Source organism: Passer domesticus, chromosome 6, assembly GCF_036417665.1.
Source record: "Passer domesticus isolate bPasDom1 chromosome 6, bPasDom1.hap1, whole genome shotgun sequence".
Taxonomy (NCBI): Eukaryota; Metazoa; Chordata; class Aves; order Passeriformes; family Passeridae; genus Passer; species Passer domesticus.
Window position 1 is genome coordinate 44,107,768 of NC_087479.1, and position 22,303 is coordinate 44,130,070.

Sequence of the window (22,303 nt, forward strand, 5' to 3'; positions counted from 1 at the left end):
AAGGGGTGTGCAAATGCCCCTTAAACTGAAGGAAATTAGATAATCCCTGAACCATCTGTTCGATGAATTGTGGTCTGTTGTCTGAAGATAAACCCTCTGCAATTCCAAATCTAAAAATTATTTCTTTTATTAAAATTTTTAACAACCTCCCTGGCTCAGATGGGGCAGCAGTGGAAAGCTTCTGCACATCCTGAGAAAGAACCAACCAGAACTAGCAGATCCCTGTAACATCTACATTTAGATAACTCAGAGAAATCTATTTGCCACTATTCCCCTGGAGCTATCCCCCCTTTTACCCCTCCTACAGGGATTTTAGGGTTATTTGCATGGCAGATTGATTTTCTAGTGGTTGTGAGAATTTGTCAATTCATAGTTCATGATTCAAAGTTCACAGGCAGCCAACCATAATCCCACAAACCCACAGTTAAAACACTTGAAAAGAGTAAATCTGTTTCCATCCTCCTACTAAGTGGGGTATCCCCAAAGCAACACCCAGGCAGAGGCACAAGCAGGCACTGTTGAACTTGTCCGTGCTACAGCCTCACTGGCCTGCTGTTCACTCTGCTTTATCAGGGATTATTCCCAGCTGCACAGTCACTTGAGCTATTGATAATATTCCTCACCTTTAACCCAGTCCTCCCAACACAGAGTTATCCACCAAACTGCAGAAATTGTTTCTCTTTTATGAATGTCTCAGTATTTCTGCCAATTGACCTTCTTTCATTCACATTTTGGCATGGAGTTATGTTGTTATCGTTACCTGACCACTGTTCCAGTTCTTTTGCAAATATATTACCAAAGAGAGTAGAGCTGTTTCTTGATCTCTGTCATAGTATTGTCCAGCATAGCTGCATCTTTCTTCCCATTGCTGGATTTCTGCTCATCCACCAGAATGCAAAAGAAAGCACCTTCTAAATCCAAAATGGTCAAATAAGTACTTGCCCTTTATTTATTTGGATTATTGCTCTGAAATCCTGCACTAGCCTATGCTCTTCAGAATGGGCCTTCTTTACTGGGAATATATTCTATTCAGATTGACACTCAAGCAGCATTCTGTAACACATCCAGGGTGTCATTCTTGAGTTCCTCCAAGGTCTGGTTCATTCATTAACAAGATCGAGTCTTCTGTGCCTTTTCCTGTGGGATCTGCAACTATGCAGGATTTCCCAGCTATGTGAGCATTAAACATGCATAATAAATCATATCCTCTTTACCTATCCCTGCCCCAATGTTAGATAGGGTGAAAAGGAGGGAACTGGCATTTTCCCATCTTCTGGCTCATCCCCTCTGCAACACACCACAACACACCTTGCTGTTTTCACTCCTTCTCCTCAATACATGGCATCAGCATAACTCCTCCAATTCACACCAGTGCCCTGCTTCTCCCCTGCCATCAATCTGCCACCAATGCCATCATCAAGAGCTGCAGAGCCCTGCTTCCTGCTCCCACACCATCACAACAGAGCCACCAGTGACCCTGCAAACACCTGCCAAACCGAGGATTTCCACTCATACACAAGCAGCTGTTATGTTCAGCAAGGACATCACAAGCAGCTGAACAGGGCATGGGAAGCACATACAGCCCCAGAGTCTGAAGTGCAGTTATAGGCTCCACAGAGAGAGGAAAGCTAGCAACAGCTTTCTCTCCTGGCATTCGTTGGGATTTTTTTGGTAGCAGATGCTGGCTGTTTTCAGGTTTTGTGCTTTAACCTGCTGAAAATAAATAAAATATAGCATGGTATATTGAAAGCACAGGCTGTATAGTTTGTGGGCTGCAACGCACAATTGAAGGCCTGAAGCTGCTTTCTTTCCAGATACCTTTTGTGTGTGAACAGTCACCAGACATGTTCAGTTTGGAGCTGCAATTGTGGTAGGTTATATTGTGCCATGGTGCACTTAGTTTGCTAGGCAGCTGCTTATCCCCATCTGGTGGGTTTGTGGATGAGCACCAGAGGCAAGGTAGAAGTCAGCAGTAGCTTTCTGTCCTGGCACTTTTGGTATGGAAGCTGTGCTTGAAAGTTTTTAATTTTGGAAATGGCTTCTGTAGAGTGTAAAATACCATGATGGTTTATTTCCTTTGGAAGGAGAGTGCTTAGCCACTGTGGCAGTGGTGTACTTAACAGGCTGCAAGGCTAAAGAGAAGGTGAGCAACACTCAGCATTTGCTAGGACAAGGTTGTTGAATAGAAAGCACCAGGAGACAGGGCTGCTTGTGAAGACACACCAAACATGCAGCAAGTAAATTACAACAGCTTGAGACTGGCTCTAGTGGTTTGTTGTGCATGCCAGTCTTGCTCTTCCCTCTTTTAAAGCTTGCCAGGCTTTGTTTGTAACCTGTGGGATTTTTCTGTGTTATAGTTGACTTTGTTCAGTTAAAGTGAATTAAATGTTCCAGGCAACACTTAAGAACTTCCAGGAAGTAGATAACTACCCAGTTCCTGTAGTTCATAAACACACCTTAGTTTAATAAGTCATCAGTTACAGGGAATTCTTGCACAATTTTTTGCCTTTGGAGCTGAGTCTGCATGTCTCACAGCAACTTTTTCTGTACTTCACACTGTTCGGCTCCTTATTTCCCTGTATATTGGTGAAAATTACTTCTGAAAATTAACTGGTCGTGGCATCTAGCAGAGAAATGTATTTCAGATACCAGACATGCACCAAAAATACTTATTCTTTGAATTCTGTCTTATTTGTGACTCCTGTTAGTGGGACTGGTTGTAAGTTGAAGGCCAGGTTCCACTCTGTAATGTTGCAGAGCCTAAAGGAGGCTTCAGTATAAAAATCCCTGCTGAAAGTAGTTGTTTGAGCATGGATGTCACTCAGATGGAAGGCCTGAAAATCTTAAAAGTGAGAAGTTCAAATACCATGTTTTGGTTTAATGCTGCTCTTGTTGTTCCACATCACCCAGCATGTTAAGGACTTGTTCTCCCCTGCAGCAGCCATCAACATGCAGGTTCATCCCCAAGCACAGGATCACTGACACAAAATGCACAGGTAAATTATTTGAATGCTTTGCTGGATTGGGGCCAGGGACTCAGCACCTCACATATGGACTTCTCTTGGGAAGATGGAGGATCTGCTACTGATTTTGGTTCTGTTCTTGACAAGAGCCCATCACTACAAGTGGAAAGGGCCTGCCCCAAGAGTCAGACAGGACTATGGACAGGACAATTATTATTTAAATCTCACCAGGATGCAGGTGCAGTAAGCACAATTAACAATTTTGATGAAGTGCTGTGATTCTTTAGGCTGTGTGTGCACTATGACCTTCAGCCTAGAGGAACATGGATGTGCTTGAATGTGCTTCTTGGCATTGTCAACACAATCAGCTGTTGGAGACAGGATCTCAGCAGACTAAATTAGCAATCTTGCAGTATGGGTGTAAATCTTTCTACAGCAGAGTTTCTTCACCCAGCAAGTCAGTCTTTCATGGAGTGTCATATGGGAAGCTCACCCTTGGTTCCCAAGCATTCCCATACTGTGTCTCTAGCTAAGAGAATTAAGTATACTGGGCTGGATTTCAAAGGAGACTCCCTCAAATTGCAGATACTTCTTGGGATGCCCTGTCATTTAAATGAAGATAAAATGAGTCACTGCAACTTTCTTGCTTCATTATGGTAAAATATTTTGCTTTAAAGCTGATGTTATGAATCACTTCCTTTTCTAATTAAATGTTTCATTATTTCAGTTGCTATATAGACACAATGTCAGAAGACACAAAAGACACATAGAAGACCAAATCTGTAGCTCTAACCCCCACAGCAAAACACTTCACTCACATGGGAAGAAATGGAGTTAACTGCACTGCAGTCATCAGTGGGAGCAGGAAGCAGTATCTGGCCATAAATAAACATTACTGGACCAACTTATTTGAGAAGGAATCCATCTAACTTCATTTTAGGTGTCTAAGAACTAATTTTTAAGTGTAAGATAAGTGTTGTGGGCTCCTCTCCTAGCCCTGGAGAGTCATTGCAATGCCTGTGGGGCATGTTCCAGCTGCCTGGAAAAGGATGTGCTGCCACTGCTCACAGAAGGACCTGGGATCAGATTTAGTAGATTAAGTATCAGAGAGCCACCATGAGGTAAGAAAACCTCTGTCATGATGGTGGACTGGGGCAAGTGCCTGGATGTTGGCAAATTTTCACTAAACTCAGTTCCTTGGCCTAAAAAACAACACCTTTATGTACCCTCCCTTTCTAAAGTGGGAGGTTTCCCCCTTTAACCCTCTGAATAAACTGTGCTTTCTCCTTCTGAGGCATAAATCATAAACTCCCCATGTACATGAAAACACCAGTGGCCTCATTAACCACTGCAGCCCAGGGTCTGGGGCCATGAGGAAAACCTGTGCCACCCTGGGACTGCCCCTGGAAGCTGTGGCACCAGCAGTGATGCTTCCTCTCGTGATTTTCTCACCCAAGCATGCAGTTTCATTGTCTTCTTCTTTTAATTTGTGTGAACAACTGGATCTGTTGTTAAGCCACTTCCACCATGACTGATTGGTATTTGGTGAGATTTTGCTGAACAAGATGTGATTGAGCCACGCTTGTCCACCTTTTCTGTCAGCAGCCTGAAATGTAAACACCAGCATAGGTGATAGTGTCCTAGCACCAGTATTTACAGAGAGAGAAATAAATAAGTTGCTAAACCTCAAAGCATGTATCTTGTCCAGTTCAAGAGTCCATTTTGGGCAAGGGTGCCAAGTGTTTTCGTGCCTATGGCCTTCTTTTGAAATGACAAGCTGTTTGAGAAAGACTCCCTCTATTTGTCCTCACCACTTGTTTTTAAGGGATGATTCAAAGGTCTCTACTGTCTCTTGACTGCTGCAAGAATCTGTGTGAGGGAGGGGCAGGAATGGAGAACATGTCTAAATTTTCCCAGTAAAGTCAGGTCTTATTTCTGATATTTACCCTACAGGCACAGTGACATATGCACAGCCCATGTGCAGCTGCACATGCTGTAATATCCATTACTTATCATCCCTGGTAAGGAGTATGGCCAGTGACAGCATCCTACACGTGAGACTCCAGGCAAGGGTGTCTTTGGTGGGTAATGGCCCTTCATGCAATCCCATGACACTGACAGGTGACATCTTCACTGGAGGACTGCAGGTACAATGTGAAAGGTCAGTCGTGGGCTCACAGGGTTAACACTGTTATCAATGTCATCACCAGCTATCAGAGGAAGATTATGAAGGTGTGCACCCTGTGAAAAAAAATTGATATTTTGCAACCTCATCTCTGTTGCAGCATTGTTATTGTAATTGTTAATATTGCTTCTGAAAAGTAGTGATGCACGTAGCCAGAATCCCCTCCACAGAAGGCTAGTGATGAAAAGGGGTGAGGGACGTTAGCATTTGCACCAATATTTGCACCACATTTGCATCAATATTCATGCTGTTTGTACACTATCACAAGACATCCAGCAAAACTGCACACTTCTATCTCTCGAAGTCATATCCAACTCAATCCTAGGAGAGGGCTGAGAATTGCAGATATCTGTGAGAAACCAGCATTGTGCAGGACTTTTTACCAAGATAAAAATGAACAAACAAGCAAACACCTTTCACTTTCAAGGGGCTTTGTAGAAGTACACTTTGAAAAAGTATGAAAGCAGAGTAACTCTAAGTTTAGCTAATTTCTTGAGTGCAGTAATCCAAAACTATGTAAACACATCTCATGCTGGGATTTAAGAAGACTATTGACCGCCATGCAGGTAGTCCTATGCTACTGACAAAATTATGTAATAACAAAAGATCAGTCACAAAAATTATAAGATGAAAAAATGAATCCATCATTTCCTTCTTCTCTCCAAACAGATGAGTTGAAGTATCTCCTCAAATATAGAAGAGTCCAGGAAAATGTAAAGGTCAGACAATGTAAGGTCAATGGGTCATCTAGTTGAGTCCTGCTTGAAAGCAGCTGCTGGAAAGGCAAGAAGAAAAGTTTCACAATGAAAAAAATACGCAGTCTGTGTTTTGTGAGTGCCTCTTCTTGGTAGTTATGTTGCATTAAACCCCGAAGCATACATTTTCCAAGGCCTCTGTTTATTATTTCTTTCCGCAGCAGCCACATGAAGACACTATGACCTATTTTCTGCTGCGGTGTTTCACAAAGTGCTTGTTCAGTAACATATGCATTGATATTTGCACTCTAAAGATCTAATGCGACACAGTGCAGTACCTCACCAAGTTTTCAAAGTGAGGATCACTTTGAAATCCTAACTTAAATTAAGGATTCATGAAGATAAGTACATTTAGGGACATAGTATTATGCCTTTCTTTTAGAGCACGTATCATTCCCCCATGCATGTTTTCCCAAGTAATTTTCATGCAATTATTTCCAAAAGCAAAATCTGCCTGCATGAAATTCATGATTCAAATAATATTTTCTTCCTAGAAGCCACATAAAATCAGTCACTGGCAGAGTCATTCTCACTTTGTTACAAATACTAGGCCTGCATAAGATATCCTGAGGAATAGCACTCCACTGTTTTCATGAGCTTTGGTAGAAAGCACTCTTTCCTTGCATGCTGTGATGTTTCACAATATTGATTTTCTCCACTATTCTTCATTTTAAATCATTTTAAAAAGTACAGTCTTTGAATGAGAGATGCAACTGCTGTCCCTCCTCTGACCAGTAGATTTTCTTATATATTGTCTTCTATACAGAAGACAACAAACTTCTCAGCTTTGCTTTTAATAATTCCACATAGCCATTCCTTTTTTTATCTTAGCCGTTCTCCCCTGACCCTAAACTGCAGGTGTTATTCTAGTCATCAGCAGTTCATCTGTGTGATTGCTAAATTCATTAGCTTCCCAGGCACAAATGCAAACTAGGATTGTTCTCACACACAAAGAAAGAGTGAAGCTCCAGCCAGGAGGACAGGAGACCTGCAATACTCACTCTCTGGCGGACAGTATTTTGACAGTAGCCTGGCAGGCATGGATTACCTGGGAAGCTGACCTGCCCTCAGGTTTGTAAACAGCCCACAGGGTAGGGCATATTGTAACTGTTTAGGTCCTGAAAAACTTGTTTGTGAAATATGTTGATGGTCTGTGCTTCCAATCACTTTTACTTATCTGCTCTCAGCTGTTTATGTGGTTACAATACGTGTTTTAGATGCATGTAGGAAGAATTTGTGCTTTGTGTATGACCACAAAACTGAGCAGAATGACACGGACTAGAACTGTTCAGTGACAAACATGAACAAAGTCCACTGCATGCTTAGGGTCACTCCACAACGCAGGAAAGGACTTGTGCACTTGGTTTGTTTTCTGCTGCCCAGCTTACTATGACCTGAACTTAATTTTGGTAAATAGGTTAGTGAAACATTTTGCTTTCTGTAACAATTTTTATTACTCCTTGGGATGGTTTGATAAACACGGGGTCATTAAATGTGACTAAATAATTCAATTTCTCCAGAAACTGAAAAATGTTATGGTGCACTTCTTAGCTGTTTACTCACAGAGACAATCTTTGCACATATTTAGGTGAAGTGTACCACAAAATTCACTACTTCTGCACCCAGTACAAAACACCTTTTCCAGACTTTATTTATTTTTCATATATGTAGATACATCAATGTTCTCCAAAAGTATTAAATTACATTTTGCCTATTAAATGAGGAAGGAAGACCAATATGACAAATTGTTTGCTCTGGGAATTGCTCAAGCAGGGCTAATAAATAAAAACAGCAAAACAGACAACTATAGAGCAAAAAACCCCAACACCCAATGTAACCCTTGAATTCTTCAATTGAATCGAACCAATTCTTCGCCTTTAAACAATTTTGCTCTCTAATGAGGCCTTGGTGGTAAAACTAGCCATTGACTGCTGGTGTTAGTGTCAGTTTCTGATGAGGGGGAAAAAATGCAAAAAACCCATCTTGCTTGATGTCAGATATTTCATGGCATATATAAGGAAGATTTGGGCTTTTAAGTTAAACATTTATGAGCAGTAACCACAATCCTGGTTTGGAAGCACACGTTTCTTCCTGGTAAGGATGTAAGAGGTTTCAATATGTCACAGGGATATCAAAGGCAACAGAACACAATAGAAGGGGAGGAATGCTTTCTAATGTCCTGTCCCAATTTCTGAAGGATTTTCTCTCTTCTTACTCATTCAGCACTCTGCTTTGCTTGAGTTGAAAGTACTATAGAAGCTAAAGGAAACACATCACAAATAAATTATGCTTAATTATGGCTGCAAATATAAAAAGATAAGGAAATTCAACAGAAAAGGTACAAAGGTGGATTTTAATCATATGTGTACACTCAGCTTTGACTGAAGATGAGACTTGCATACACTGCAAATCTACAGGCCTTAAGATCTGTTGGTTATGCATTATACATCTGAAACAAAGTCTAAGGAATTGAGTTCATATTGCAGCTTACTTATAGAAATTACTGGTGTGATCTGAGAGAAACCACAGCACTGAGAGTTTTTTCTTTAGGATGAGCATTACAATGAAAATGAGCCCTCTTTCAGGACTAAAGTTAGAATATCTTTACCTTTCCTGAAAGAGTGGTTGAGGAACAGTCTTCATAAACAGTAGCACTGTGGATCTTAGTTTTATTGCTGGGACCATGGTGTTCAATACTGGATATTTTATCTGGCTTAGTTTGGAAATAGCTCTGATGATGCCAAGAGAAGCTGGATGGGGACAGAGTTGGTGTGATTCAAATTTCCTGTATTTTCTGGGAGGTATCCTGAAATATAGAGAAAAAAAATCCAAAAGCTCTAGGCAGGATAGAAGAGCATGTCCTCACTCTGCTGTATCCACATTAAAGAAGGCATTTCTGAGTCAGAAGGAAATTTAGTATGGAAGATGAGTGGATGTGCTTCAGTCAGGCAGGCAGAGATGAATGCTGAGGTTTGAAGGGAAACACTGGAATACAGTGACACAGCAACACTGTGTAACCAAAAGCAGTCCTAGTGAGTGTTGCAAGGCTTGGAGGCTTCATTTCATCAAAAACCATAAGGAAAGAGGAATAATCTTTTAGTTTACTTCAGTTTACTACTTTAGTCCACTCAGCATGTAGTATTATCCTGTGCATTTCTCATTGTCTAAAATGGCAAAACCAGGTGAAACAAAAGGACTTTCCTCCTCCTTATTCCCCACCTGCACAGTTTTGTGCAGCCTTCCCATGTCCTCTGCTTAACTTGAACTAAAGGAGGAAATCAGCTGATACTCTTTGACTGTAAATTAGAGTAGCAAGGAATTGAACTTACTTCTTTCATTTAAAGTTTCATCTCTAAACAACAGTTCAATCTACTTCTGAAACCAGTCTGAGAACTACTGTAAGGCATGTAATTGGTACACCAGAAATCAAGCAAATAGTCAGAAATAATTTATATTATTGTCCTTGCAGACCTAGGTGGGTAAAAAACAGTTCTGCTTCCATCCAGGAGACTGCAGCAGAAAATGGCACATACAGTATCTGTGGCCCAATGAGCAAAAAAAAAAAAAATCAGCAATGCAAACCCCTTCAGTTTGGCTGGCATTTGAAACTGTTAAGGAAAACTATGCTATCAGTTTTAGAGTGGCTGTTAGTCTGCAGTACAGATTTTCTACTGACAGTAGATTATTTTAAATATTTTAGGAGTGGACATAATAGTATCTTTCCAAAAGTATCTGCCAGGTCCACCAATCTGAAAACCAAACCTCTAAATAACTTTTAAAATAATCTCTAGATATGCCCCTAGTCTTTGCTAGAAATAATGATGTGTATTTTCAGGCCACGGAGTTTTCTTTCTCAAAGTTTTGCAGAGTTCAGGGAATGTCACAAACACAACCACCATTAAGTTGCAACATTCACTGTGACTTTTTCTAAAACAGTAACCTTTAATACAGTAACCTTTAGTATTGTATTTTTGACTTTTCCCTTACCTTAGAAAACTTCCAACTACATACTTTCTTTTCAAAGCTTGGCCAGGCTCCATTTTGCTACTGTTAGCATAACCTTAGGCACATGCTGTGAGGCTTGTATGTAATACCCTTTAGACCTGGGATGTCATCCATCTTCTCACATCCAGGATGGTGTCAGATCATCTGTATTCTTCCCCTAATGTGACTGTGAAGGACAAAGGCGTGAACCATAAATACACAAAGCAGCAGATAAGAAGTGAAACATCAGAAGGAGAGAAATGAAAACCATGAGATCTAAAAATCTGCATGTGATGCAGTTCTGTCACTTGCTGCAGGTGTTCCCACTAAATGGCCTCTTGGCCCATTTTTCTGAGTGGAGAAAAGTTCTGTGAACTTGCCCAGCAAGGCTCTCTCTTCTGCGTGCTGCAGCAGTGCTTTCATTCTTGTCTTTCGGTCAATATGTATTAAAAATAACATGGAGAGACAGTAAATTGCTTGGAACATTGAGCATGCAGCTGTCACTCAATTTCTTTTGCACTCTTCTGTCAGAGATGCTCAGGCACTTTTAGGAAATCCCAATGGGGTTTACTCATAGTTAGTTAATTAAAAATTTAAACTTTCCTTAAAAAACTCAGGTACCTGCTCAGTTTATGGACATTTTGGTCAATAGCATATTAGACCTATACTTGTCCACTTCCCAACAGATATTGATTAGTGCTTGTGTTCACTTGGTTCCCTGGTCATCTCTTTGGAGGTATTGTTACAACAGGTGAGACTATCTCAGCTGTTCCACACATTAATACCAGAGACTGGGGACATAACCATGCCATGGAGAATTACTAGAGAGGATTTAATTTCTAAAGCAATAACGTGTAACTTAGTGGTTAAATGGCACCTGCACTTTGCAGATAAACTGTAAAGCCTATTTAGTTTGACAAAGCACTTATTAGTGAGTATAATAAGTATACTTATTTCATTTGGATTTAAATGCCCATCAAAAGTTGTGGCACGTTTTGAGTGATCATTTTGCCATTCCCTAAAAACAAATGCTTGTCTCACTCAAGAAAATTAATAAACTAGAAGTGTTCTAAAAAGTATCCTAGTTAGGAGAAGAGGGGCATAATTATTTTCCCAAAGCATCATATGCACACCATATGTTCTGTGCCAGATCTATCACAGGGTAGTCTGATAACCCTGTTGACAACTCAGTCAAGTGAGGTTAGTTCTGGTTAAAAAAAAAGCAGTGCAAGACATGGCAAGACACTCTGATCTGCTTAAATGATCTGCTAAATAAATAGAATGGAAAAAGACAAAGCCAGCTCAAAGTCTGAGACATTAGTGTGCTGGCAGAGCTTGGTGTTACTCAATATAACAACAGTGGATGAGATGATCGATTCATACCAGTGAGGGTTTGGGACACATGATTGGTCTGGAACATGTAAGAGAAGGAGGATATGGCCAGGCATGGGCAGTATTTGTGGTATATGAAATCACTAAATGATTTTCACTGGCCAGTAATGTGCACTACACAGTTTTGCAATATTTTGATCCTAGCAAAACATCTTATCCCTTCTGGATACTGGATTTTGTAAACACTTTCATAGAAGCATCTTTCATAGAAGCATAGAGTTGAAAGAGACTCATCAGGATCATTGAGTCCAACTCCTGCCCATGTGCAGGCCACCCCAAGGGTCCCAGCAGGTACCTGAAAGGTTGTCCAAACACATCTTGAATTCTGTCAGGTTTGGTGCTGTGACCACTTCACTGGGGAGCCTGTTCCAGTGCCCAGCCACCTCTAGGTAAAAAACCTTTTTTCTAATATCTAACCTAAACTTCCCCCAACTCAGCTTCATGCTGTTTCCTCAAGTCCTGTCACTAGTCATGAGAGTGAAGAGTGTCTGCCCCTCCTCTTCCCCTCAGGAGGAAGCTGTAACTGGAATGAGGTCTCCCTTCAGTCTCCTCTTCTCCAGGCTGAGCAGACCAAGTGACCTCAGCTGCTCCTTGCACGGCTTCCCCTCAAGGCCCTTCACCATCCCCATGGCCCTCCTTTGGACACTCTAATAGCTTCATGTCATTTTTATTGTGGCACCCAAAACTGCCCCCAGCACTCAAGGTGAGGCCACCCCAGTGCAGAGCAGAGTGGGACAATCCCCTCCCTTGCCTGGCTGTCCCTGATGTCCCCAGGACAGGGTTGGCCCTCCTGGCTGTCAGGCCCCTGCTGGCTCAGATCCAGCTTCCCATAAACAGGACCCCCATGTCCCTTTCCTGCAGCACTGCTCTCCAGCCTCTCGTTTCCTAATCTGTACCCACAACCAGGGTTGCCCTGTCCCAGGTGCAAAATCTGGCACTTGTGCAGAACCCGGCACTTGCCCTTGTTAGACTTCACATGGTTGGAGATTGATTGACCTCTAATTTGTCAAGGTCTCAGCAGGGCCTCTCTGCCCTCCAGGGAGCTGACCAGGGAGTTCTTCCAATTTGCACAATTATTTGGAGAACAAATAAATTAATACTTTTCCTGCATCACCTCATGCAAGGTAAATGTGGCCATTTAGTGAGACCACATTCCTGCACATGTGTGCACTGTCAGGGCCTGGAGGATATTTCCTGGACTTTTGGCTGCCAGACCTCTGGGCCTCCTTAGAAAAGGATGCAGGTGTCTGGTTTTTAAATAAGCTGTTGGGAGAATCTGCTCTGCAGGGTCCCAGTGGGGCTCCCTGCTTAGCCTGGGAGCGGCTTTCAAGCGCCCAGTCTCATTCTCAGTGCCCTCCTGCAGCTGACCCTCACCTGGCTGTTCTCCACCTGACAGCCTTGGACTTGCCCCGTTGCTGAAGACTTCTCTAATGATCCAGCCAGCCCAGTTTGCTCTCAGAGGACCTGTCCTGCTCATCTTGCTCAGATGCCATGAGAAGATGCCCTTGTCAGGGCAGGTCCTGTCCAGCCTGCTTTGCCCTCACCCTTGGCTGCTGGCACACAAACATGCATACACTTACCTTTATGCAAAGTTACAAAGCTACATTTTCGAGCTGTTCTTCATTTCATTATCTACTACCTTGTGTTGCCACTCAGGATATCAGTGACTGTGGAACATTGACTTACCTGCGCTTACATTTGAACTATGGACACCTTCATTTTTAAATACCATGGGATATAACATGAAAGAAAAAAAAAACCACCAAAAAACAAAAAACAACAAGCAGTCTTGGCCCTGTTTAAAATGAAACTGCAGTGGTGTTTTCACTAGCAAGTAAATTGGAAAAATACCTGCTCAAGAAACTGAGACTACACCCAACAAATTTGTGCTTGGAAGATCTTGAATAATTCAGTTCCAATGAGCAGACTAATTCTGTTACTGATATTAAACTGCTTGACGTAAGCAACTTGAGAATCTGAAGTTTGTTTTTTTTTAAATAAACCAAAACAGAGAAACACAAAATTGCACTGGAGATAGCCACGCTTCCATAACAGATCTGGGTTTAGGGCATAATGCTTTGCCACACCTTAAAAATAGACAAAAGTAAAAATAATGCAAGGTAAGTAGACTGAGTAAGAAAAGCTGTTACAAAGAAGTCATGCTGCATGTACAGAAACCAGAAAGTTTCTGTACATGCAGAAGGCCTGGGGTAAGATAACCAAATATATTTAAGTCAAGAACTACATAACCTTCGTAGTAAACTGATATTATTTCAGTCTGACAAAACACAGATTATCATGACTTGTCATTGATTACTTTGATTTCTTTGGATTACAAGGATCAGAATTAATTGCAATAAGTCTTACAGCACCAAGCACATGCAGTTTGTGCTGATGATATTCATATTTTTTTAGAAAATAAAAATAGGCCGATTAAAGGGTAAAAATTGAGTTAAATTTGCTGAGCAGTGCAAAGTTGCTACAGAAACACAGGCCATGCTGCAGGCATGCAGAAAATTGCAGTTGCAGCTACGGGTGTCAGAATCACCTTGTATCTTATCACCTTCTTAGCTGAAGAAACACAGTTAGCAGAGGAGTTGGAGCATTTCAGCAGTGTGTGCTGCCACAGTAAAAGGTACAAAATGTTCTGATTAGGTCCTTCTTATAGAACTACCAACCTGGCTCCTGTGGGTTAATGGGTGAATACAGCCTGACCTAGATGCCAGTGTCAGGACCAGTAGGAATTACTCGCAGGATTATCTGTGATGTTTACACTTGCCAGCTAAACAGAGCCAAGTCAGGTTTAGCTAAATTGCAATCATCACAGCTTTACGTAAGGCAATAGATTTCATGTCTTCACTAAGGTTATCTGCAGGGGGCCTAATCATGTTAAAGTAAGCACTCTGTCTTGACAGAGCTTCCTAATTCATGACAGTTCACACAATTATTTGGAGAACAAAATAATTAACATCAACATATGTTCTCAGCTGACTGATACTCTCCTGGTTTCATGTGTAGATGAAAACAAGAACTGGAGACTAAGATATGTATACAGGTACTAGTAGAATGAACAGACTTGTTATTTTTTGTTCTTTTATTTTTATACAAATATCTTGATAGCAAAAGGCACCTGCAAGATACAATAAGTAAATAAATGCCTAACAAGACATTTTAGGTTGCCTTTGTGCCTAATGAAAAACACACATGATTTTTCCCACCCAATCACCTTCTTGTAACTGTCCACCTTACATTCCTATCCACTATTCCTATCCTAGCCAGATGTAGATATGAGTGATGTTGATGGCTGTAGATGATGATTTATTCTTTTGTTTTCTTTCTCCCCCTCTAGACCTAAATGCCTCTGCTTTTTCTTCTCTTCCCCTTGCTTTTTCCTAGGTTTATGCTTCCTTCTGGAAGAATAACACCTTAAAATTGCATCATTAGGCATACAACACTAGAAGGGAAAATTCTGATCAGAAGTTGGGATTTCTTTTCATTGACACTGCATGATCTTTAGAGTAAGGGAAAGATTTAGTCTGTAGTGTCCATGCTTCTGGATTTGGTCCCATTTGTGTATTTTTAAGCTTTGAGCCACATCCTGGAAATTGCAGCAGGAAGGATTGCATGGCTGGGTGGGTGTGCCCACATGGGAAAAATGTAGGAATCCCAGCTCTTAGCAGTTCGAAGGAGAGACTCCATACTGACACCACTGTAGTCAAACAGGCCATGACCTCCTTTTGGGACAGAGCAGGCTTCCAGCTGTTATCATGCCAACATCAAACAAAGCATCTGACAGCCAAGCTCTTGAAAGTGGCAAGTTCATTACAAATTCAAAAACTAGTCATTTCCAAACTGACTGCCATTCTGCCCTGCGACTGGCACCTTTGCATTTTAATTACTTTCGTGATTTTGCATTTTTAAAAGAATGTAGTCACTTTTACTGAGATGCATTGAGGGTACTTTTTTCCCTCCAATCCCACTGGATTGGAGCAGAGTGGGCTGGCTGGTCCTTCCCATGGGGGGCTACCTTGGCTCCGTGCTGGGGCTCCCACACACAAGGGGCCAGGACTGGAAGCTCTTGCTGGCGCTCACCGGGGCTCTGCCCTTGCGCTGCCTTGTAAGGCAGTCAGAACCCAGGCTCCAAAGAGAAAACTCAAATGAAAGACCCTCCAGCCAAGGCTCCCGAGCAAAAGGAACCAGGAGGGAGAGCAGTTGCTGTCCTGCGCCTTCCCCTGGAAGCTCCTTCACACTCCCATCTCAGCTGCTCTAAGACCTGACCCCGCTCTTGCCAGAGCCCAGGCAAGCAGCTGCCTGGGGCTCACAGAGGGGCTGGGGGCTCGAAATCTCCGCTTTCCTGGGCAGTCCCTTCACCACCGAGCAGGTGCCCCACGCGCAATCCCCCTCCGAGGAGCACCTCTCCCCCCGCCTCGTTTACAGCCCCGGCTCCTCTCCTGGCAGTCCCGGAGCTTCTTTCCCGCGGGCGACTGCGAGGCCACAGGGACCGCGTTTCCCGGCTCCTGTCGCAAGCCCAGCACCGCCACCCCCACGGCCACACTTCCCCGCGGCTCTGCCCGCCTGCGTCCCGGCTCCCCGCCGTCCGCCCAGCCCAGGCCACCGCATCCCTCCCCCGGCACCTCCCCGCCCGTCTCCGCTCCGCCTCCGCGGGGCGTGCAGGGGAGCGGCCGCCGTCCCACCGCCGTTCCCGAGCGGCCGCCGCCGCACTCGGCCCGCTCGCCGCCCGTGGCCGCCGGTCTCTGCAGGTGAGCGGCGCCGGGCTCCGGGCACGGGCGGCCGTGTGCCCGCCGTGCCCGGCTGATTCCCCGCGGGATGAATTCCCCTCCCCCTCCGGCCGGGACGCTCCCGCGGCGCCGCCGAGCGCCTTCCTTGGGGCTGAGGAAGGGCAGCATCGGGCACGGGCGGACGGGCTCGCTCGGTCCGGTTTTAGCCTAATTGTTGTTTCCATGAGGTCGAGCGCCAAGTTCCGTGGTGCGTGTGCGAGTGCGCCGGGTGCTGCTTCCTAAGCGGGCTCGTCCTTGCTGGAGAAGAGGGTGGAAAAGCAGGGAAGGGTGGTGGGCGCGGTGCTGGCGAGTCCGGGAAAGGCGCGGTGTCCTTGGCATCGCGCTCGCGGTTTGCCCCGCTGTGAGGGGCAGTGCCTTGGTGCCGCGGATGGGGGCAGGGGAGCGCTGTGACACAGGTGACACAGGGAGAATTTCCCGGGAGAATCGCTGGATCTGTGCCGGCGCCCAAACAAAGGTGACACGGGTGACCCGCGGCTTCGTGGGTTCGACTGGTAGCCGAGGAAGTGTGCTCGCTGCGTGGCATCGTGGTGGGTTTGCGAGTGCGGAAACGAATGTATTGTGTGTGTGTGTATGAGAGAGAGACTGGTCTATACGTCCCTGTGATTGCAGCCTGTAAAACCTACAGAAACCGCAGTCACTACAAACTGCTGGAACTACAAACACAGGAAATGTAGTGTCTTGTTCAAGGCGTGACAGGTTTACTGCGTGAGGGTGCTAATTAGGCTTCTTGTAAAAAGGTGGACCAGGATTCTCGCAGCATCGCATTTTCTCGCCTCGTATTCTCACAGCTTTGGTCTTTGCTCTATGTTCTCTGGTCTAAAATAGAAAATGGAACTTAAACTATTACTTGGGCTGCGATCCAGTTATCATAGATGTGTACTAGTGTTGATGAAACTAACAGGAAGCACCTTTTTTGGGAAGAGAAAAGTGCAAAGCAGGACCAAGACAAACGTCTCATTCTTCCTCTTAACCTGGCAGTCTGTCAGCACTTGGAGGACAATCTGCAGTCTAAAGGAAATTACAGTACAGAAAACGGCTCATTTCCTTTTCACGTGTGGGTAGGGGACTAGCACTGAAAATGGAGATCTGATTCCTTCGTTCTTCTTTCATTATGTTTTCCCGAGTGTCTGACGTGTTCATTTTCCAGATCTGCTAACTCCTTTATGCTTTTTCTGACCATCAGGACTGGATGCCACATAAAACAAGTGGTAAGCTAGCAGGTTCTTTTCCTTTTCTGAGCATATCGATATAAACTAATGCCTGCCGGTTTACAATAGCACAGGTGGTGTTGTGCGGATCTTTGTCAGCGCAGGAAATGTGACTTCTCATGGTTACACAGGTATCGGGCTCTGTCACAGCCGTGACTTAGTTCGAAAGTTAAGTTGATCTCTGAGTGCTTTTTAAAATTTTGGGGAGTTTCAGCCCTGACTGAAGAGCCTCTTCCAGGAAGAAATCACTATTCCTTGTTCAAGAAAAGCGTAACCTTGAACTACTGAGGCTTTTCAGCGCCGAGAACCGGACTGGAAATCGCTCGGCTGCACGATCCGAGCACCCCCTTTTCCCCGCAGCCCGCCGAGAGAGGCGCGCTCGGCTCCTTTCATCGCTCGCGGTCCTTTTCCCTGGGAACTTTTGTTTGGCAGCGCCTTTCCCGGCGCGCGTGGAAAGGCCTGGAGCGCCCGGGGCGGGGCGGCGCGCCGCGACCTTTCACCCACTTCTCGGCGGCCGTCACGTGGGCGCGCGCGGGCAGCGGCGGCGCGCCGGGGCGGGGGCGCGCCGGGGCGGGGGCGCGCGCGCAGCCCGGGGACGGCCCCGGCCCTGTCCCCGCTCCCGGTCCCGGTCCCGGTCCGAGCCGGGAAGCGGCGGGAGGCTGGACCCGGAGCCGCGAGGGGCCTCCCGTGCCCCCCGGGCGGCGGTGAATCCCAAGTCTTCCCTCAAAAGTCTGGGGTGAAAGGCGATTTAAGCAAATGTTTGCACTAAAAAAGACAAACAAATAACACCCCCACCCCCCGGAAAAAAATCCACAAATGAAGCCCCAGCAAGTCAACAAAACTAAGCTGTGTAATTTTTTATTTTTTTCTTAACATTCCAAACCATTGTCTTTGCCCTGCAGCATGCTTGTATTGTAGTCCTGAACTCCACGTTTGGAAAAACACGATCCAAAGACTGAACCTTCTTTCTTCAAGGGTTAAATAGAACGTCAATGTCAATTTCAATATTTTTGCAAATCATTGGAACCGGTTCTTCAGTCTTAGTGCCTCGTGCAAGCTGAAAGACCTCATTGAGGTCTAAAGACCTTATTGAGGTCTTTCACCCTTGTGCAGTAAATGACCATTGAGCTACTGTGAAAGCAATTAACTCCGTTTGCTTTCTCATCATCACACATTGTTGTCCATCTTCCAGCATCTCTTAAGTCCTAAAATGTGACATCTTTTATGTCTGGTAAAAGTCCTGTCACTCCAGAAACATTTGTTGTCATAGGGAAGATAATAATTCTTCTTTACTGCAGGAACAGAAGCTCATTAAGTTCAGAGAGAGAAGGGTTCAACTTGTATATTCTAAATGCCTGGGTATGTCTTTTATAGCATTCAAAAGTAATACCCAGGTCTAGAGCCTAGTTTTTATGAGGTGGGGGAGGTTTCTGCGTGGTATGATAACTGCACAGTGTTTTAGCAGAGTGTGCTTCTCTCTTAGTCAGATTATTCCGGATTTCTAGAAGGTCAGAGGATGTAGCTTGCTGAGATGTGGACAATAGAACATGTATTGCAATAGAGGCTAGAATGATCTAAGAGGCCTAGGAACAATATAGTATGTCCTGTATAAGGAAAAAAAAAACCCTAGAAATAATCCAACAGTTGTAAAAATTTCTGGTTTGATTTTGGAGAATGTTGGTGGTTTGTGTTTGTTGGGGTTTTTGGGGAGGTTGTTTATTGAAGTGTACATTTTGGAACTATCTTCTACAGGAGCGTGCTATTGGGAAGAGGAGAGAGATCATATGATCCAGAAACTGCAGGGATTAATATTCCTTAGGGTTAGCCTAGTAATTAATTAACAGATTGTTTTCAAATCTCCTCTGCTTTCCCTCTTTCCAGATCAGGTGAGAAGACAACTTACTAACTGCGACTTTTCTCCTTGAAGTGCCTGTGAAAACAGTGTGCACTCTGACAAATCTTGATGGCATCTGTGTTGAGGTGAATGGGAGTTTAAAGCCTGCAGACAAACACTTGGTTAGATGCCTTAAAGTGGATACTGAGCCTAACACTGGAGTCTGGCCCCTGAAATTAACTTGCTTGTCACAGGAGCTGGCAGTCACTGCTGGAGCCCTCAGAAATAACTGAGTGGGGAGCACATGAACTTTCTGTCATTCCACAGTTCCTCTCCATCTTGGACATGTTCAGTGTAAACAGTGCCATTCAGTGTAATGGAAAATAGTGTTTCAGAACCATGGTCTGTGACTATTTTCTCCATTGGCATCAGCTTTTCTGAAATGGTTCCAATCTGATGCAGCCCCTCTGAGCTGTTGAAAGCTGTGTGTGAATCAAAGCTCAGACTCTTTCTCTTGACTTTCTGTTTGAGAGCTGCAGCTACAGCTGAGCGACTGCCATTGCTGCAGTGTCTGTTAGGAGCTGGGAGCATTGGAAAGAGTCTGCCTCGTGCTGTGTCCTAACTTATTCAGGATCCCAGGGCCAGTGAGCTGCTGGGATAGAAGGCTTGTGTGTAGATCTCAGCCTGCTTTTAAGGAAGACAGATGTGGGGCTATGTTTATGTTGCATTCATTGGCCTCTGTCATTATCTCTTTCCATCCATATAGACCTGTTGCTCCAGTTTACCACCAAGGAAGGGAATAAGAAAATGGGCCCAAGATTCCAAAAGAGATATCTGCGGAGGGCAGTGAATATATTCACCCACAGGTGATCTTGGAAAATCAGGACTGTCTGTGGGGGCACAAGTCACTGAAGCCTTCTTAGCTGTTCTGATTCCAAACTCTCCCCTGTGGGTGAGGTTTGCTGTGGGTCCCAGTGTTGCTGTAGCTGGGCAGATACATGAATTCAGTTCTCTACCTTGGCTTGAGCCACAGCATTTGTTAATCTCTTAGTTGTGAGAAATCCTTAAAGACATTTGCAATTCCAAGAGACCACACCTGTTTCAGGTGTAGGGGAGGGTGGGAAGGATTGGGGCCAATGATTAGCAATAATCAAATATGAGGACTTGTCCCAACGTAAGTGTCATGATAACACCTGTCAGGCAAATTTTGTTTTCATCAGTGCTATGTTAATTCAGCATTTAAAGGAGAGTGAGTCTTTGGTTTCTGTTTTATTTGTATGCCATAGTTATTAGGTTCACCTGAGAAGCCTTGAGTAAACTTAATCCTTGTGGCTAATTTTTGCACAGATACGATTTGGCTTCACTCCTCTCATATTTCTCTTAAAGATTTTGTGTCTGTAAAATATGATTAGTCATTGTAAGATAGCTGAGTTAATGGTAAGACTTGAAAGCTGCAAGTATCTGTGTCATCCTGTATACTGAAGCATAATGAGACATTATTGAAGGTTAGTAGGCAAAGAAGCAATTTAGAAACAGAAATTCTCAAGCAAATCACTGTGTCTGGTTAATCTTTATAGTAAGTTCAGAAGTGAGCACCTTGTGGAATGTCACATGAGCAAAGTATAAATTCAATAAACTGCTCTTTTTGAGGCTTGGTATCTTGATACCTTTTTGCATAAGTGCAGTATACAGAAAGGTGCCATTACCTCAGAGAATATCAAAGAAACAGATATGAGAGAGCAGACAGTCTTTTTGTTCATGTGTTTCAGTGTTTCATCTGCATATTTTATACTGTTTATTGACAGACCTAAATTTCCTTTGAAAGGCATAGAACTCTAGACAAATTTGCTGTTTGTTTAGATTTCTCTTAAACTGAATGCTTTTTCTATAGCTTTAATTTTGCTCAACTATGCATCAAAGGAGCACCACATGCACACACATGAGAGCATTTTTGGCATCCTTTTGGCATTCCCTGGTTAGCTGCATTACCTTATCGATCCTCTTGCAGTAGGGCAAAATTTTGGCATTTATGTGAGTGACTGCCTCCCCACCACTATCTGACCCAAGAGTGGATGGGACCTCAAGTTATTGGATATACTTCAGTGCCTGAAGTTACTGTATTTGTAGAAAACCCCATGAAAAACCTCCATATACTTTACTGAAGTGACATCTGTTTTATTATTGATAATACAGTCATTTTTAATTTGGTAGGAGCAGCTCAGGAAATCTACCTGCTGCCTTAAAACTGGCAGACTTTCACTGGGCATGGTAGTGGTGTTTAAAATACCAATATGCATTTGAAAACCTTGTGTAATGGCAGTTTAGTACTTTTCAGTGAAGGCAAAGTTACTGGAGTAACGCTGAAAACTGAGATGAATCGTTTTCTAAAGGGTTCATTCTTCAAAGTCTAACTTCTTTTATCCTCCAAACTACTAGCATATTTTTGTCAGTTGCAGCAAACTTGCTCTTTTCGAATATTTGGCTGCTACTACCCATTTGAATTTCAAGGTATGCTGTTCATTTAAAGCAATTGAAGCACAAGATTCCTTGTTCAGGCCTTAGTACTCTATAAGTTTATTTCTTGCAGCAGATGTCTTACGAAAACTCCTACATTAAATTTCCTAAAGCATCTCTGCAGGTTTGGTAGTTGAAGCCCTTAATCCTCTTACTGGCTCTTCACTGGACTCTCTCCAGCAGTTTCATTTCTCTCATTGGGGAGCCCAGAGTTGCACAGAGTTTTTGAGATGGGCCCCAGCAGCACTGAGAGGAAGGGCAGGGTCAGTTCCCTCAATCTGGTGGCAGCAGTGATCCTAATGTCCCCAGAGTTCTGTCAGCAAGCTCTGCAGCCTGGCTGCAAGGGCACCTTCCTGCCCCTGTGCCACTGCTGAGCTTTGTTTCCAGCCTCCCAGTCTGGAGCGTGGGCTGAGCCCTCCCCACCTGCAGGACTTTGCACTTCTCCTTGGTGAACTTCACAAGGTTTCAGCCTGCCAAGGTCCATCTGGATGGCAGTAGAAACCTTTAATTTATCAGCCACTGCTCCCAGTTTCAATCCCTGTACTTGTAAATCTATCAGCAATTTCAGTTTGGGTATTTTTTTCCCCTGGTGGGTGGGGGTTTTTGTTTGTGGGTTTCTTTTGTTTGTTTGTTTTATTTTTTGTATCCACTTCTGGGATGATTGTATAG

The 22,303-nt window shown here is 43.8% G+C and overlaps 2 protein-coding genes and 1 long non-coding RNA gene across 8 annotated transcripts in view; 2 read left to right on the top strand and 1 right to left on the bottom strand.

Moving 5' to 3' along the window:
- Nucleotides 1-12,457, top strand: part of LOC135303344 (uncharacterized) — a 79,389-nt gene extending 66,932 nt beyond the window's left edge. Inside the window, exons 6-7 of one of the 5 annotated variants that reach the window (XM_064425050.1) lie at nucleotides 2,939-2,996; nucleotides 3,691-3,948. In XM_064425050.1, coding sequence (XP_064281120.1) covers nucleotides 2,939-2,996; nucleotides 3,691-3,801 — 169 coding nt within the window. In that variant the 3' untranslated portion in view covers nucleotides 3,802-3,948. Of the gene's footprint in view, nucleotides 1-2,910; nucleotides 3,535-3,690; nucleotides 3,949-5,817 lie in introns of those variants that run through there. The other 4 variants (XM_064425051.1, XR_010364814.1, XM_064425054.1 and 1 more) reach the window with 4 other exon arrangements.
- Nucleotides 1,877-13,219, bottom strand: LOC135303345 (uncharacterized). The gene is made up of 5 exons (XR_010364826.1): nucleotides 12,654-13,219; nucleotides 9,891-10,074; nucleotides 8,512-8,709; nucleotides 4,416-4,569; nucleotides 1,877-3,565 (listed from the first exon to the last, which is right to left on the bottom strand). It is a non-coding gene; the product is annotated as an uncharacterized LOC135303345 (long non-coding RNA).
- Nucleotides 13,220-15,920: 2,701 nt separating this feature from the next.
- CPT1A (carnitine palmitoyltransferase 1A) overlaps nucleotides 15,921-22,303 on the top strand; it is a 38,462-nt gene continuing 32,079 nt past the window's right edge. Inside the window, exon 1 of one of the 2 annotated variants that reach the window (XM_064425055.1) lies at nucleotides 15,921-16,039. The gene's annotated coding sequence lies outside the window, so the exon portion shown is untranslated. Of the gene's footprint in view, nucleotides 16,040-17,138; nucleotides 17,287-22,303 lie in introns of those variants that run through there. The other variant, XM_064425057.1, reaches the window with a different exon arrangement.